At 45.8% G+C, this 14826-nt stretch overlaps 1 protein-coding gene across 8 annotated transcripts in view; it reads right to left on the bottom strand.

The window, feature by feature from the left end:
* MGAT5 (mannosyl (alpha-1,6-)-glycoprotein beta-1,6-N-acetyl-glucosaminyltransferase) overlaps positions 1 to 14826 on the bottom strand; it is a 330189-nt gene that overhangs the window by 42328 nt on the left and 273035 nt on the right. For all 8 annotated transcript variants that reach the window (XM_015596648.2, XM_025039242.1, XM_025039241.1 and 5 more), the window contains one exon: positions 1169 to 1318. In XM_015596648.2, coding sequence (XP_015452134.1) covers positions 1169 to 1318 — 150 coding nt within the window. The remainder of the gene's footprint in view (positions 1 to 1168; positions 1319 to 14826) is intronic.

Below are 14826 nucleotides of genomic sequence, written 5' to 3'. Positions count from 1 at the left end.
CTCTCCAAAATCGAGGTATCCCACACTGATTAGAAATCGCTATTACGCCACAGAAGTTCACCCACTCAGCCTTTCTCCCCCAACTTGAAAACGAATAGTTAGGGGCCAGAGCTGAAAAATTCACTATTGATAACAAGCTCTTTTATCCTTCAGGAAACACTGAGGCCGGGATCTGCTTGTTTCTTCGCTCTGTATCCCTCACATAATGTCTGGCACATAGAAGCTGCTGAGTCATTATTTATAATATTCATAAATAAAAGTTTATTAATAAACATGAGAGAGCTTATCTAATACATTAAAGTGCCAGCCAACTCTTCAAGGCCAAACTCTTGTCTATTTGCAAGTCCCCTAATTTCATTTGGTTCTTCCATGGCAGAATTAGATATTGGGTGGACATCCCCATGGTGTCAAAACGACATATTTATCACGCCACTAAAACAGTCCTCCATCAGTGGCTTCCCCAACTACCTGCACCACAAGGTCGGAACTCTCTGTCTGCGACAATTAGACCCTCGGCCCCTTATCATATTTTATTTTCACTATTTCCTAGCATAGACCAGCTGGTTTCTGACTCTCTCCTGAATGTGTCATCTCCACCTCCACCACATGACTCTCACTCCTGTCTGTCCCAAATACCAGGTGCATCCACACCCCATCCATTTTTCATCTTTTACATCTCTCATGATGTTTTCCTATTCCTTGAGCCTGAAGGGACTTTTCCCTCATCTGAACTTCTTCAGTGTCCAGTACTGAATGAGGAGGTGTGAAGAAAAGCTAGTTGGGTACCGATTGGTGGTGACTGGAGAAGTGTGTGTGTGAGGGGGGGTTTAAGCACCCCACGCTTGCTGTAAAAGCTGCTGCTCTATCAGAAGTTCTGGCTCTCGAGACATGGCCTCACTTTCCTATGTGCCACTGTGTCCACAGGCCCTCACTTGATGCCTGGCACAGAGGAGGTCCACAGTAAGTTTTAACTATATAACCTCCTTCCAAAATTCACTAATTTTCAGCTACAGCTGGTCTAGAAAACCACTGCCCAGAAATGACCTAAAGAGCTATTGCAGCATTGAAAAGAAAGCACCAGAGATTCTGACCCCATTTTCAACACCAATGGAAACAAACCTGAAAACAACATCGCTGATGAATTTTTACAAAACTACTAAAAACTTACCTTTGTTTCTCGGAGAAGAAACTGCAGGTCCCGCCCACTGAGGATACCATGGTTTTTCACGTAACTGGGAATATTCTTTGTGCTGGAACCGTAAACGGTGGCATGCACTTCCATGTATGTGTGAATAATGTCCAAGTAGATCTTCTTATTCTATAGAGGAGACACAAGAAAAAGACATTTCTCATTTCTTTTCATTCTCATAACAACCTGTCTCATAGCTGAAGGCCACACACAGACAGGAGTTCTTAATATGAAGATTGCAGGAATTTGGTAATCTAACACCTAAAATTTCTTTTGAAAGTAATCTCACCGGATTTTGGGGGTAAAAACAGTCATATGGCCACTGTACAATTTTGCAAGAAGAAACATGTTATATGGGAACACATTACTGAATACCAATGCTAGCTCAAGGCCAATTGTTTCAAAGTATCGTCCTTGCTTTGTAAATTACCAGGATCCGACACTTTGCTTTTGGCTGCTCTACCTTATGGGAGAGGAAGTTTGGGGAAAGAAAGCCCAGAGGACAGTCAGTGGGACTAGAATATTTATCCAGAGATTCTAAGCTGTCCCCGAGGAGCACAAACATGCCCAGCTCTTGCCAATATTTTTAGTGATGATTAACTCATGTTGTCAGAACTGGATCCCACCTAATTTGCACCATGGGGAGAAGAGAGTTTCCCACAACACACAGTGACTGACTCGGCAGCTGTAGAGAGAAGACTATCCAGGTCGACAAAAGTGGAAAAGAGATTAAATGTAAACTTTGATGGGCTCTGAAACATTCAGGAGTAGTCTTACTTTTATTAGCAGCAACACAAAACCTCTTTTCCGTACTGAATTTCAAGGTACGCTTTCTAAATCAAAACCATCTGCCAAGCGGAAGCAAGCTCACTTGCCCTTCCTCTTCACGTTTCCAGTGCCACTAAATTGCATAAGCTGTGTTTCGCAGGCCGTTTGTTTTGTTTTGTTTTTAAGTTTGAAAGATTCAAGTTCTGCAATGTTTTCCAGTTGTATAAAAGTGGGACAAGGTTTCCCAGTTCTAAGCCTGTCTTCAGATGCTTCAGGAAAATGAAGTGATAGCCAGTTTTATGACTTAAGACCACAAGGAACATCGGGGTGTGGCGTCAGCAGCCACAGAGTGCAGAAGGAGGGGAACCTGGCTCCGAGGAGGGGAGGCGCGGGCAGCAGCATTCCCCGCCTGCCCTGCAGGGCTGGATCCCTGATTCTAAGTGGTGGGGCAGCTCCTCATGGAATCATGAGCCAGATTCAGGATCTGTCTTCTGCCATTCACTGCCCTAGTAAAGAATATCACAAAGGACACTCAACTCTGGGGGACGCGTGTTTCAGATCATGTATCCAAAGTCTTCATGACTGGTAAAACAGTATAATTCACATTCTCTATTTTATGCACCAGGATGATCTTGTTTGGATCAACCAAGTCCAGCCCAATACTCTAATGTGTGAACTAAGTGAACACCTTGGCTGAAAATCTAATTTCATGCCAAGTTTGGTGTGGCTGGAAGATGTTGAATTCATTATTTCAGAGATATATACCCTTGAATTAGTGCCAAGGTGACTAAAAAGAACAGTTTGTAAACCATGACTTCTCATTCATAGCTCGAGGCAAATTTAGGATCACCTCCCTGGTATAAGTTAATTCGAGGGGTTCTATGACACAGCTCTTATGCTAGTGGTACCCGATGACTCCTCCCCCCGCCGCCCCAAACCCTTTCTCAGAGAATCTATCCCTATCGACACACCCTGCCACTGATGTCTGGCCCAGGGTGTTTCTGACCTGAGGGGGATCCACTTCTAGGCTGGCCGGCAGCCTGGAACAGTGTGGCCAAGCTCAGGAAGATGAGCAGAGCCAACTAGACCCTCTCTCGGGAACTCAGAATCCCGTACACAGAGAAATTACTGCCAGATGGCCTTGGGCTTTTGAGCAAAAAGGTCAATCAGTGTTAGAGTCTGGACAATTACAGGCCAGATACAAGTTCTGAGGAAGCCAGCTGCCAGTTTTGGGGGTTAGAGGTGGGAGCGGAATGAGGAAAGAGCTGAACGAAAGGAAAAGAGACGACAGAGACAAAGAGCTGGTAATAAATAAGCGGGACCTAGAGAGTGACTGAGTCCCAGACATCATCCCTGCAAGAGAGAGGGTGAGGAGGGAGGGAGGGGGAGAGAAAGAGGAGGGGAGGGGGAAGAAGGAGAGAAAGAGGAAAAGCTGGAGGAGGGAGATGAAGAGAGAGTGAATGAAGGAAGAAAGGAGACAGGAGAAAACCAGGGCCCAAGCTGCCTCTGGGTCCCATACCATCCACAGCTGCTCCCTGCCCTAAACTCCCCAGGTCTTTCTGGATCTTTACAATAATAGAAGCCACCCAAACTTTTCCCCACCCCACACTTTTACCTGAGCTACTATGGGTGGATTCCTACCATCCACAAGGAGGCATTTCCCTGTGAAAGCCAGCTGCTGGCTCGTGGAGATGGACCAACAGCCCCTGAACCGGGTCTGCAGTGAGTGACAAAGGAGAACATAGACGGTCCCCCTGGTTGCTGTCCTGGAGACCACTCACTGCAGACTCACGATTAAGATTCTGAGACCAAATGCCTGGGAAAGGAACAAGATGCTACCAGCAATCCTAGAAAAGGCTCGGGCTCCTTACATTATAACAAGAGGGCAAGTTCGGGCAAATATAAAAAGGTAATGCAGAAGCTAATAAAGTCCATGAACTTGTTAACATCAAGGCATGGCAAAGTCTGAAAGCAGAAGCTACCTCCCGAGAGGATTTATATAATTCCGTGAATGAGAAGCATCACAACGGGTTATTAGAAAGAAAAAAAACGTTTCAAACATAACTCTAACCTTTGAAGTTGACGTGGCAACTAGGTGACCCCACCCCTGGTCTCTTGTTGCTACTTGTCAGAGTTCTGCAGAAATCTGCCGAGGGTGAACCATGTTATGGATTCCAGGTAAAGGTGACACAGGAACCACTCACACTGAGGTGTCCCCCTTCACAAAGTTCACATTCACTGGATGCTAAAAGAACCAAAAGAAGGATCTCCGACTCAGAACCATCAACTGAGTTTTGGGTCCAAAACTCCAACTGCCTCCTGAACCTCTCCACCTGGGTGTGCTGCAGGCACGTCCAAATCAAAAGGTCAAAAAGTGACTCCATCACACCCTACCCTCCCAGACCAGCATCACTGCCCTCACCAGGCTCCTGGTCTCAGTGGCTGACTTTAATCTCCCAGAAGGCACCTGGGCAAGAATCACACCTATCATTCCACGCATCAAATCAATCACAAGGCATTGTTGATTCCGCCTCTGTAATATTAAATTTGTTTCCTCCTCTCCAGGCTTTGATCCTTCCTCACCTGGACTGTGCCAGGATTAACACGACCGGCATCTTATCACATCTCCTCTGTGGCTCAGGAAGGTGATGCAACTCATCCATTGTTTCTATAAGCAGCAAGCAGCATTGAGGGGAGGGGGACTAAATAAGAAAAATATGTACAGCTCGATGCCATATTTTAACCACGCAAAGCAATATTATGCATATAGACAATATTTTTATATATGGACATTTGTAGTTAAGTACAAAAATAGGCATGGGGATGACAGACACTAACTTCTGGATCATGATTACTGAGGAAGGAGGGAGGGAGAAAGGGTCTGGGGAAATGGATGAAGCTTTAGGCATATTTGTAATATATCATTTCTGTTAAAAATACTGCAAAATATTAACATTCATCATGCTGGGTGGTGGGTATATTTGATATATTTCACAGTTAAAATAGAAAAGTTTTAAATACATGCAACAGAGAAATAACAGAAGCAAATCTCTGATTTCAAAGCTTGTGCCACTGCCACCACACTGGAAGCCTCAGTTCTTGCCATGCAGATGTTCAAAGGATCTCCTTTTCTTTTCAATGTATATTGCTATCTTTTGTGTTTAAGAAATAGGGTGATGAGGTTTTTTACATTAAGCATGGCCCTGCCTGCCTTTCCTGACCCATGGGAAGGACCAAAGTGGGGAGAGGGCTGTGTAGCGGTGAGGACATTTCCTCCCCCCATCCTTATTTTGGACATCCAGGTGCAGGGTAAAGGTGACCCCACAGAACTGGATGTCCTGTTGATCCATAACTGAATCAAGTTCACTCCCTAGAAAGCTTTCCCTCCTTAAGTGACCAAAGTCAAAGAAAATTATTCCCCAAACTCTATCTCCTTCAAATTTGCCGAGACACAGTGTAAAGGCGGCTGGCACTGAGTGTCACACTGTAGCACGCCACCGCCCGCTTAGGCCGTGAGAGATGCCTCCAAGAGATGCCAGCCGAGCGACTTGCAGGCCCATAACGCTTTCTGTCTGCAGCTCAATTTAAACTCCTATTTAAAATGACCGATCAAACTGATTAAAATTTCAATCTACCTAAACTCACTTCAGGGTGCGGGGGGGAGGGAAGGCACGAAGGGAATGGAGAGAGCATGCTGGAGTAGAGGAGCCTGTTTTCAGTGCGTCCTCAGCTGTTTGTGATGTAGCTGGAGGCAGGCAGGTTTGCAGAACCGGCAGTACGGCTTTCAGAGCTTGAACAGAGCGCTTTAGGAAAAACGATTCAATCTAAAGCAACAAGAGAGCGATTCTGCAGCAGGGGAAGAGGTAGAACGCAGAAGTGGAGAACCACGAGCCCTTTTCTCTAGCTGCTGAGTCAGGGGTGCAGGAATATTCTTCCGCAAATGGCAGTATTCTGAGCCTTCAGTTACAGTAGGTATTATGCACTTTTCTCCCTAGCAACCACCCTGCTCCCTACTGCAGACACACACACATTTCCCTTTTCCTGGACCCCATTTCTTCTCATCCACACGACGTCCTGTGACCCGCCATTTAATAATAATAATAATAATAATAATAATAATAATAATAACATCTTTGAGCCTCGGTTTCTTATTAGGAAAATGAATATAATAATAACAACAACAACAACAATTCTGCAGCCCTGCTCAAAGTTGGTTGGTCCATGGAGAGCACCTGCTGAGTGCTGAGCCAGTGGGCATCTTCCCCAGGAAGAGCCGAATGGATGTGAAAGAGTCAATCTCTCTGCAGAGTCAAAGCAGTGAGCTCCAAATCAGGCTGCTAAAGCAAGCGTGGGTCCTGCTGCATGGAGGTCAGGCTCCCGTCAGAGAAAAAGGAAGTCCTCACACAGAGGAGGCCACATGTGAGAGACTGTATCCTGGCAGGGCCTTGGTCCACAGTTCGAGTTACGCCTCAACCTCGGTGCATCCCTGCCCTTCTCTGGGTTCCAGGAGTCAGCCAGCCCCCATTCCAGCTAAGCTAGCAAAGACGGGCTTCTGTTACTTCAGCATTACAAGTTCTGACACTTGTGATCAAACTCTTTATTTTGACCATCAAATTTTTAATCAATTTTAAAGTAGTAGCTTCCACTTCTTCCCCCACAAATACATAAATGGGTCTACTCCACGGTTATATGGATATATAAGGATGAATCATATGTTCTAAGAAACATAAGGCCATAGAGTATGCCTTGCCCCAAAGCGGCCACGGAAGCTCCTTACTATTACTGCGATGTAACCACCTGAAGGGTGGAGGTTTGACTTGTTGACTCTACTGAATGAGTATCTTGTAAATCTTTCTCTGCCACCAGACTCCTTCATTCACTTTGGCCCTCATCCCGTCTTGCTTGAGCTACTGTCATAATCTCTGAGCTGAGCTCCTTGTCTGAATGGTGACACAACCTACAAGGCTTCTCAGATTCCCCTTACTGCCTGCACCTCTTCCTCAGTTGCTGTTTAGATAAGCCAGGCTGCCCTCCACTATTAGATTGGGAAGAATCTACTCCATGGGATGGGGGGCATGGGGTCGCCATTCCTGAACAGCATCCCAGAAGTACAGAGGTGCTAGACCTTGTGAGGTGAAACGGGGCCAATGGGAAACAGGAAACAGGAGGGAGCAGAGAAAATGAAACTGCCCTGTTTTCCTACAGGCTACGTATGCTAAGGCAGTTCCTCCTGGCACACCTTCCAGGGAGTGTAGAGTGTCCAGTGCCCCCTGCTGTGTCTCTGTGTGGCTCCCAGTGAGCAGGAGGCAGCATGGTCACACACTCCATCACATTATCTTGGTCTCACGTCCCCCTTCCTTCATCCTTACTGCCTTGGGCTTGTACTTCCTTCTGCAATAACTAGTAAAACTTGAATCTCTGCCTCAAGCCCTGCTTTCTAGAGGCCCTGGGCTAACACACTGTTTCTAGGTTCTCACCCCTTCAATCCACTCTCCACTAGTTTCCAAAATTGAAGATTTAGTTCTCCCATATAGTCTTCATAGGCTGCGCATGGCATTGAAAGACCAACTACCCAGCTATGCACACAAGGCCCTTCATAGTCTGGGCTTCTACACGCTCTCCGGCTTTATCTCCTACTAGAGTTGACCCCCGAACGATGTGGGGGGTCAGGAGCACCTCCCATCCCTGCACAGTAAAAAAAGTCTGCATATAACTTTTGACTCTCCCAAAACTTAGTTGTCCCCTGGTATTCGTGGGGGATTGGTTCCAGGACCCCTGCAGATACCCAAATCCGTGGATGCTCCAGTCCTCCGTAAAGGGCGTAGATCGATGCATACAGCCGGCCCTCCGCATCCGTGACTCCCAATCATGAATCAAAAACAGTACAGGTATTTACTGAAAATAATCCATGTATAAGTGGACCTACGCAGCTCGAACCTATATTATTCAAGGGCCAACTGTATTCCCTTTCCTCCTCTCCCTGTACTTATTCCTCATTCCCAAATCTCTCCTGCTCTGCCACATACATTTTGGCCATTTCCTTCCCCTGGGCATGCCTTTCCTTTTTCCTTCCATTTCCCTTCCAGATGGACTCCTTCTCCTTCATCCTTTATAAATCAGAGTGCCTAGGCTCACAGGTGAAGTTAACTAGCCTCCGCTGTGCCATTAGTATTGTTAAATTAATTAAACAAGGAGGCCGTTAGACTGAGGGGGTGAATGCCCTGGCGCCTTAGGTAAGAAAAACAAAATCTACGCCTGTAAATGCCTCAGTGCTTCTCAATCAAATGCTAAGGACAACCCATCACGTCAACTAGGCTTGCTACTACAGACAGTCAACTACTTTCCTTTCTTTGTTTCTGCATTTTTTCTCCCTAAGTCTTTCCCCTGGCTCCTGTCAGAGGAGCACTCCTAACTACTTCTGGTTTGGCATCGACAAACTGGAATTAATTTCTGCTCAAACTGGAATTAATTTCTGCTCAAATAAACTCTTAAAATTTTTAATATGCCTCAGTTTCTGTTTGGTCTCTCTGGGCTGCACTGTCACTGTGTGTCCAGCCTAAGGGACTGAGAACTTCTCAAGGGCAGGACACAGTTGGTTCTGAGCCTGGCACGGAGCAGGTGCTCTGTAAATACATACTGGCTGGACGAGGAAACAGAGAGGCCGCACGAGCCACAAACCATTTATGGGCCCATGGAAAGGACAGGTCTTAGGTACGGCCCAGCCCCTTCAGACTCCCACCGTGGTCCTGCCCCGCTTCTCGCCCTGTCTCAGGAGCCATGTTCTTTGCCAACAAAACCTGCTCCCAGCAAATGAGCTTTAGGTACACGACTTTACCTAAAAGTATTTTTCAAAATAAAAGGAGAGTGCAAACCTTAAAAGTTATTATTTTATAATCGATACATCTTCCTTTTGACATAGCTAAGGTTCTCAGTCAGGAGTGGTGAGGTACAAGGCAGACAGGGAGGGAGGAAGGGAGGCAAAAAGAAACCACCTCATCTGCCTGCTCCTGAAAGCTACATACAGTTCAACAAGGATGAAAAATTCTTCTATTCCAAGGTTAGAAATAAAGTTCTAAAATGCAAATCTCTGTGCATTTAAGCAGTGAAGCAGAAATAATTTACATTATGGAATAAAGTCTTTGAAATTCTTGGCTCCTTTATTTCAAGCAACCCCCCAACCCCCACCCCAAAGTAAAGGTGTGTGTGGGGGTGGGCCTCCCAGGGCTCTGGAAGACCCCGGGAAGCTAAGATTCTTAAAGCCTGTCCACTTCTGTTCCCTCCTCCCCAAATCCTTCTCTCTCAAGGACGGTGAGGAAGAACGGTGCTCAATAACTGCAGTGTGAATCATACGGGGAACCTCGCTCTCTCGTCTCCAGCCTGGCCTGCCGTCCACCTACAGGCCTTCAGGCAATAAAAATAAGAAAATCTGCTTGCTTTTGCTGGACTGGGCTCCACACTTATTCTTGACTGGATCTCATCTGGTATAAATTTCAACTCATCTAGGGAAATGGGTGAATAGTTGGCTGCATTCAAGTATGATATGAGTGGTTCTAGAACCTACTTGCCTTTGAGGACAAAAAATGGATGGTGGCGGGGGGCGGGGCACAAGTGAAAGGGAATACTATTCACAAACATGTTACTTATTATTTTTTATTGTCTGGTTAGGTGAAAATTTTGGTCTCTGGCCTAAGGAAAGAAACTGGGAGACTTCTGAAGCTAAATGGATAACTCAGAGCAATCAGCCCTATCTTTGCAACTTGACGAATCTATAAATTGAGAATAACATACTCCTCAGGTATATTAGATACCTTCTGTGTGTGCTGAGCTACAATTGGGGATTAAATATGTACCTTATTTTAAAATAGATAGTGTTAATACTGCCCCCAACCCGTAAAATGGATCAAGCTAGAAATGAGTCCCAAGATGGCTCGAGCCTTCACCTCACTGCTCAACCTGAACCAGTGCCCATGTTCCTCCAGGAACTCGGTGGTGACTAAGTATACGTCCCCATTTTCCAAGCACTTCCAGGTTCCAGGGATTTCTCTGCCTTAGCACTGAAACTTTCCACTATTTAATGAATGCCTCTTAAAGGATCCTGGGGACCCAACAGGCAGTTTGTGAAAACAAAAAGCCATTAACCATGACCCGCTTTCTGCTCTGAGAAGTGCAGGAGGTCTTCAAATTGTAAAGCTGGCTTCTCTCTCCCGCAGTGCACGTACAGCCAGTTATGGATAATGATGTCCTTTACTCTGCTCTGACTGCCACAGGCCTAAAGCAGTGAAGCCCACCAGCTATGCTACTGTGCTTTAGAGAAGACAGGCTGAAAGGCTGAAAACAGGCCACTGTGGCCCAAATGTGTCAGAAGACTCTTCCAGGTGTCACAGTGGAGGGTTAGAGAACCAAGAGGCTGCCTTGGAAAAACTGAAGTTGCATTTTTTATAGAGCCTCCATGGGGTCAGTGAATTTTGGATTGAGTGGACTTGACTTGTGAGTCTCATCCATGCCTGAAAAAGTGGAAATGATATATCAACGAGCTTCTGCAAGTGCCTGACAATCAGATGCTGTCTAAAGGCAAAGGAGAACTGGCCACTCTACAGGACAGTCCTGTGTGTCTCCGGGGAAGGATTTCGGAGCACTGGGGCTGGACGCCACCGCAGCAAAGCATCATGGTCACTCCGGTGGAGGACATAGCGGGTGTGAACACGGGGCTGCTCCCTCCAATTTAACTGAGGCCCCAAACGCCAGTAATCAAACAACAGGTCGCAAGTCCCCCCCAAAGTGAGCAGCCAGCCCGCATCCTCACACCCCGAGGGGGTAGAAGGGAAGCTGTCCTTGGGGGACTGTTGGCTGGTTCTCCTTCTCTACCTAACCAGGTAAGAAAGGCCTCTGTGGGACCACTTAGAGAACTTCACCTGTATCCCCAGGAATTTCTGGGGCACACAGATTGGCTCCAGACTCAAACCTTAAAAGTCCTCATGCTTGAAGACTGGGGCTGAGAAGATGCCCCAAAGGAGTTGTCGTGGGCAGGGCCTGCTTCCCGATAGGCAGAGACTCCAGAGCTTCTCAAAGGAATGGGTGCTTGTTTCTTGTTGCAGGTGTAGATGGCATAGAAGGGCACCCATATGGGTCCTACAGGGAAGGGCACAAAGGGGGCCATAGGAAGTGTGCACTGCTGGAAACCAGCCCCGAGAGGGAGCCATGCAGCCAGCCTGAGGTGGTAGTGCCTGTAGTAAGGGAATGAATTACTGCAAGTGAGGGACCCATGGGAGGAGGGAGTACCCAAAGACACACACAGTCCCACCAAAAAGGTTCAGCATTAGACACCCAGGCAGCACTAATCCTAGTGGGCGCCAGTTCTATTCATATAAGAGTTTCTCCACCCTCTCATCTTGGGCCTCTCCACACAGTATCATTGGAGGAACTATCAGCAGCCTGGTTTGGGAAATAGGAAGATGGTGGGGAGGGTGAGATGGTGACCTGCAAGCTGGGAAGGCAGAGATGACCATATATGCCCACCTTGACCTGAGGCTTCTCAGGTAAAGCAGAACTCAGAAGTGGGGAGAAAGGAGCTTAACATGAAATGTTGTTGTTTCTCCAATTAAATGGAACTGTAGTTCCATTAAACTGGAGTGGATACTTGAATTATGGCACTTGGATTGCTCTTGGAACTAAAAGTAACAGAGGGCCCCTCTGCCCGCCCTCCCCTCTTTGGTGAGTTACAGGACCTTCCCAAAATTACATGCAAGTGGCAGAAAGAATAACTCTATAGCTTCAGGGAGGAAAAAGTTGTTTGTTCTTTGAATTCAATGGAGTCCTACTCTTTCAACTTAACTATTACACATGCAAGGTGAGTTTAGATAGAACATGGATAAAATGTTTTAATTTGAATCACTGTAAATTTATATGTGGTTTAGAAAAACATAAGTATCATATTCATGTGATATAAGTATCACATTTCCTCTTTATTAATCACTTAGGACACAGCTAGCGCAATTATGTTAAAAACTAGTTCATTAAAAATATTAGGACATTAATAGTCCAGGTGGGGTATGGATATAACAAAAGTCCTGATTTGTTGTGGATGACTTTAGTTTAGAAACAGGTACCTAAAAGCAGTGGTGGAGAGCCTCATTTTACAGGTAAGGACACTGAAGGAAGGGCCACATCCTGTCATTCTGCCAAGCGTACTGGTGGCAAGACCATGGCCAGGAGACTCAAGGTCACTCCCTTTATCAGCCGGCAGGAACAGAGTAAGGTAAGAAGCCCAGGGCAAATGCATTTGAGGAGCAAATGTGTAGAGAGATGGAAGAGGCAGGTGGTGGGTAGGAGAGTCGAAAGGAAAAAAAGTGGTAAACCATTTCACTTAATGTGCATTGTCTCACTTTGCAAAAGTCCAGGGATGAAAAGTGTCCTCATACACTTTTTCACCCTGCGGCAGAGTGAACTGCAGAGTCAACTGCAAAGTCCCCAGCAAACACTATGCAAGAAGTTCCTTCCCCCAGTCTGACCTGGAATGACCCTCTCCTCTGTGAATTTCTCAAGTTATCCAAAAGAAAAGCCTTTTTCTTGGGTGAAGTTGTACAAGGTGACTCAGAGTAAAGTGTTTGGAGGCAGAAGGCCTGGGTACAAAGCCTTAGCTCTCCTGGAACTACCTCGATAAGGTTGGACAACTTACTTCGTCTTTTGCAATTTCAAGTTCCTCTGTCGGAAAATGAGGGGCTTGATGGTTTGAAGGTCCTCTGAGCCCTAAAGGCCCTGATTTTTAATTTATGACTTAATGGACCTTCCTCTCTTCACTCCCAGGGGGAACACACCCATTAGTCTGCAAAGGAAAGGAGGCACAGCGGCTGCTGATGGGCCCCCAGGTCCGCTTTCCCATCAGCTCGCCCAGACCTGGGTGTTTAGCGCTGGCTGTTCACCTCACAGCTCCCTCCTCTCCAGAGAACTGCCCTCCAGGAGGAGGGCCAACGACCGTCAAGAAGTGACAACAGGCAGACCCTGTCCCAAGGTGGGACCAACTCTGGAACAACTTACCCTCCACTTCTACTTCCCCAAAAAAGCAGACTGAGGCTAGTCTCCAACTTAGAGCCTGTGGAGTACCTGCAGCATTTGACGTAGAAAGGGGACCATTTGTTAACAACCCCCTTTTAGGTCAAAGATTATTTTCTGTAATAACCATGAAATGAAATGAAAAATAATGGCCAGAAAAGAAACACAGACTGTGAACATTTTCTTTCTGGACTCTGTATATAAATGAAATGAAAAATAATGGCCAGAAAAGAAACATAGACTGTGAACATTTTCTTTCTGGACTTTGTATAGGTAATCTTGTCAATAAAGAATAAAAAATAACACTATGTGAAAACAAAAAATAGGTTAGTACTTTTTATCATTTCAACGTATTTTTCTATAAAGAGGGAAAAATCTATGTTGGTCTTTCTCGGTAATGAATGACCACCTTTTCTAGTTTTGATTAACTTCTGTAGATCTGCCATTGACTCCATCAGAACCAATGCTCTTCATATATTCATGTTAATGTAGTGTAGCCATATGTGTCCATCTACCCTTACTCATTGTTTATAGAGAAACACCTTTTATTAATTTCGGAGTTTCTTTTATATGAAGCAAGATCTACAAATAAGAACACACAAAGTGACTGGCAGAATACATACCCAACCTGGTTATCGCTGCATGCCAGGATGAAAAGTAATAGCTTTCCTGCCAGTTTCTACCTTTCCCACAGGTAATTACCTTACAACCAGGGAACAAACAAACAAAAACACCTGCTCCAAAATCTACATTTGGTAGCCCTGAAGGGCACAATTCACATGTAGTGATTATGTAGAAATCTGGGGGATAAGATAAAGGGAGAAGGTTCAGTTTTGTTGGGAAAACAGGCAAGGAAAACTGAACATGAGCCAGAGGACAGTGCACATCTTTGTCTTTCATTCTAAAAAAAGAGTGTATCCCACATGGCTCCCGCTCCTGCTGCTAGTCTCTCCTGGCTCAGAATAAGGGAGGCTTGAGTCTGATGAACCACACATAAGCACGGGAGTTAACGCTGCACTGAATACACACGTGCTTCTCCCGGAACCCTGCAAAAGCAGAGATGGGGTGTGGGGCAAGAGGTTCTGCTAATCTGATGAATTATAAAAAACACAAGACCAGGTATTGCGGAGAAACACAGCGACATTCAGTCTGCGACTAAAAACAGTTTCATTTAGTGCTTCATTTACTATAAGAGGATTAATAAAATGATTCAATGATAGTTTTTAGAGGTGTTCTTCCCTTCAGAGCCCAAATTAGTAGTAAAAAGCACAACTTTGGGAATATCAGGACAGCCAGACAGATTCCGGTTAGGTCACCAATGTGTCCTCTGGTGCCATCCCAGATCTTGACTGCAAAGTCAGCACAGAAAGATGACACAATCCAGGTAAGACATAATTTAGTGTGCCAGGAAGCTCTCACTGCTGGAATGGTTATAGCAGGTACACAGCACTGCTTCAAAAACACCGAGGATGTTTTGAAGATCCTTACGCTCGGTGGCTCTTACCAGTAGTTGGCATTCAGTTTAAACACCGTCTCCCAGAATGTATGGCAGAGGTGGGTCACCTGTCATCAGCCCCACTTCGTTACTCAGAGTAAGAGGGGAGAATTGGTCTCTGCCCGTGAGCAGTCTTCCTGTGGACAGGCCAGACTCCACATGGATCTGAAATTTCTGGTAGATCCACCCATATCTGTGTAAAATTGAGTAGGCAGTCTGGGGTCAAGAATGAAGCAATCTGGGTTTTTATTCCAGCTCTGTAACTTCTTGTGGGACCTTGAGCAAGTTTCCAAGCTTCCGTTTTCTTACCTGTCAAATAAGGGAA

Source organism: Pteropus alecto, unplaced genomic scaffold (genome assembly GCF_000325575.1).
Source record: "Pteropus alecto unplaced genomic scaffold, ASM32557v1 scaffold3, whole genome shotgun sequence".
In the NCBI taxonomy this organism is placed as follows: Eukaryota; Metazoa; Chordata; class Mammalia; order Chiroptera; family Pteropodidae; genus Pteropus; species Pteropus alecto.
Note: the sequence above shows the minus strand (reverse complement) of the source record. Positions and strands in the feature narration are given on the sequence as shown.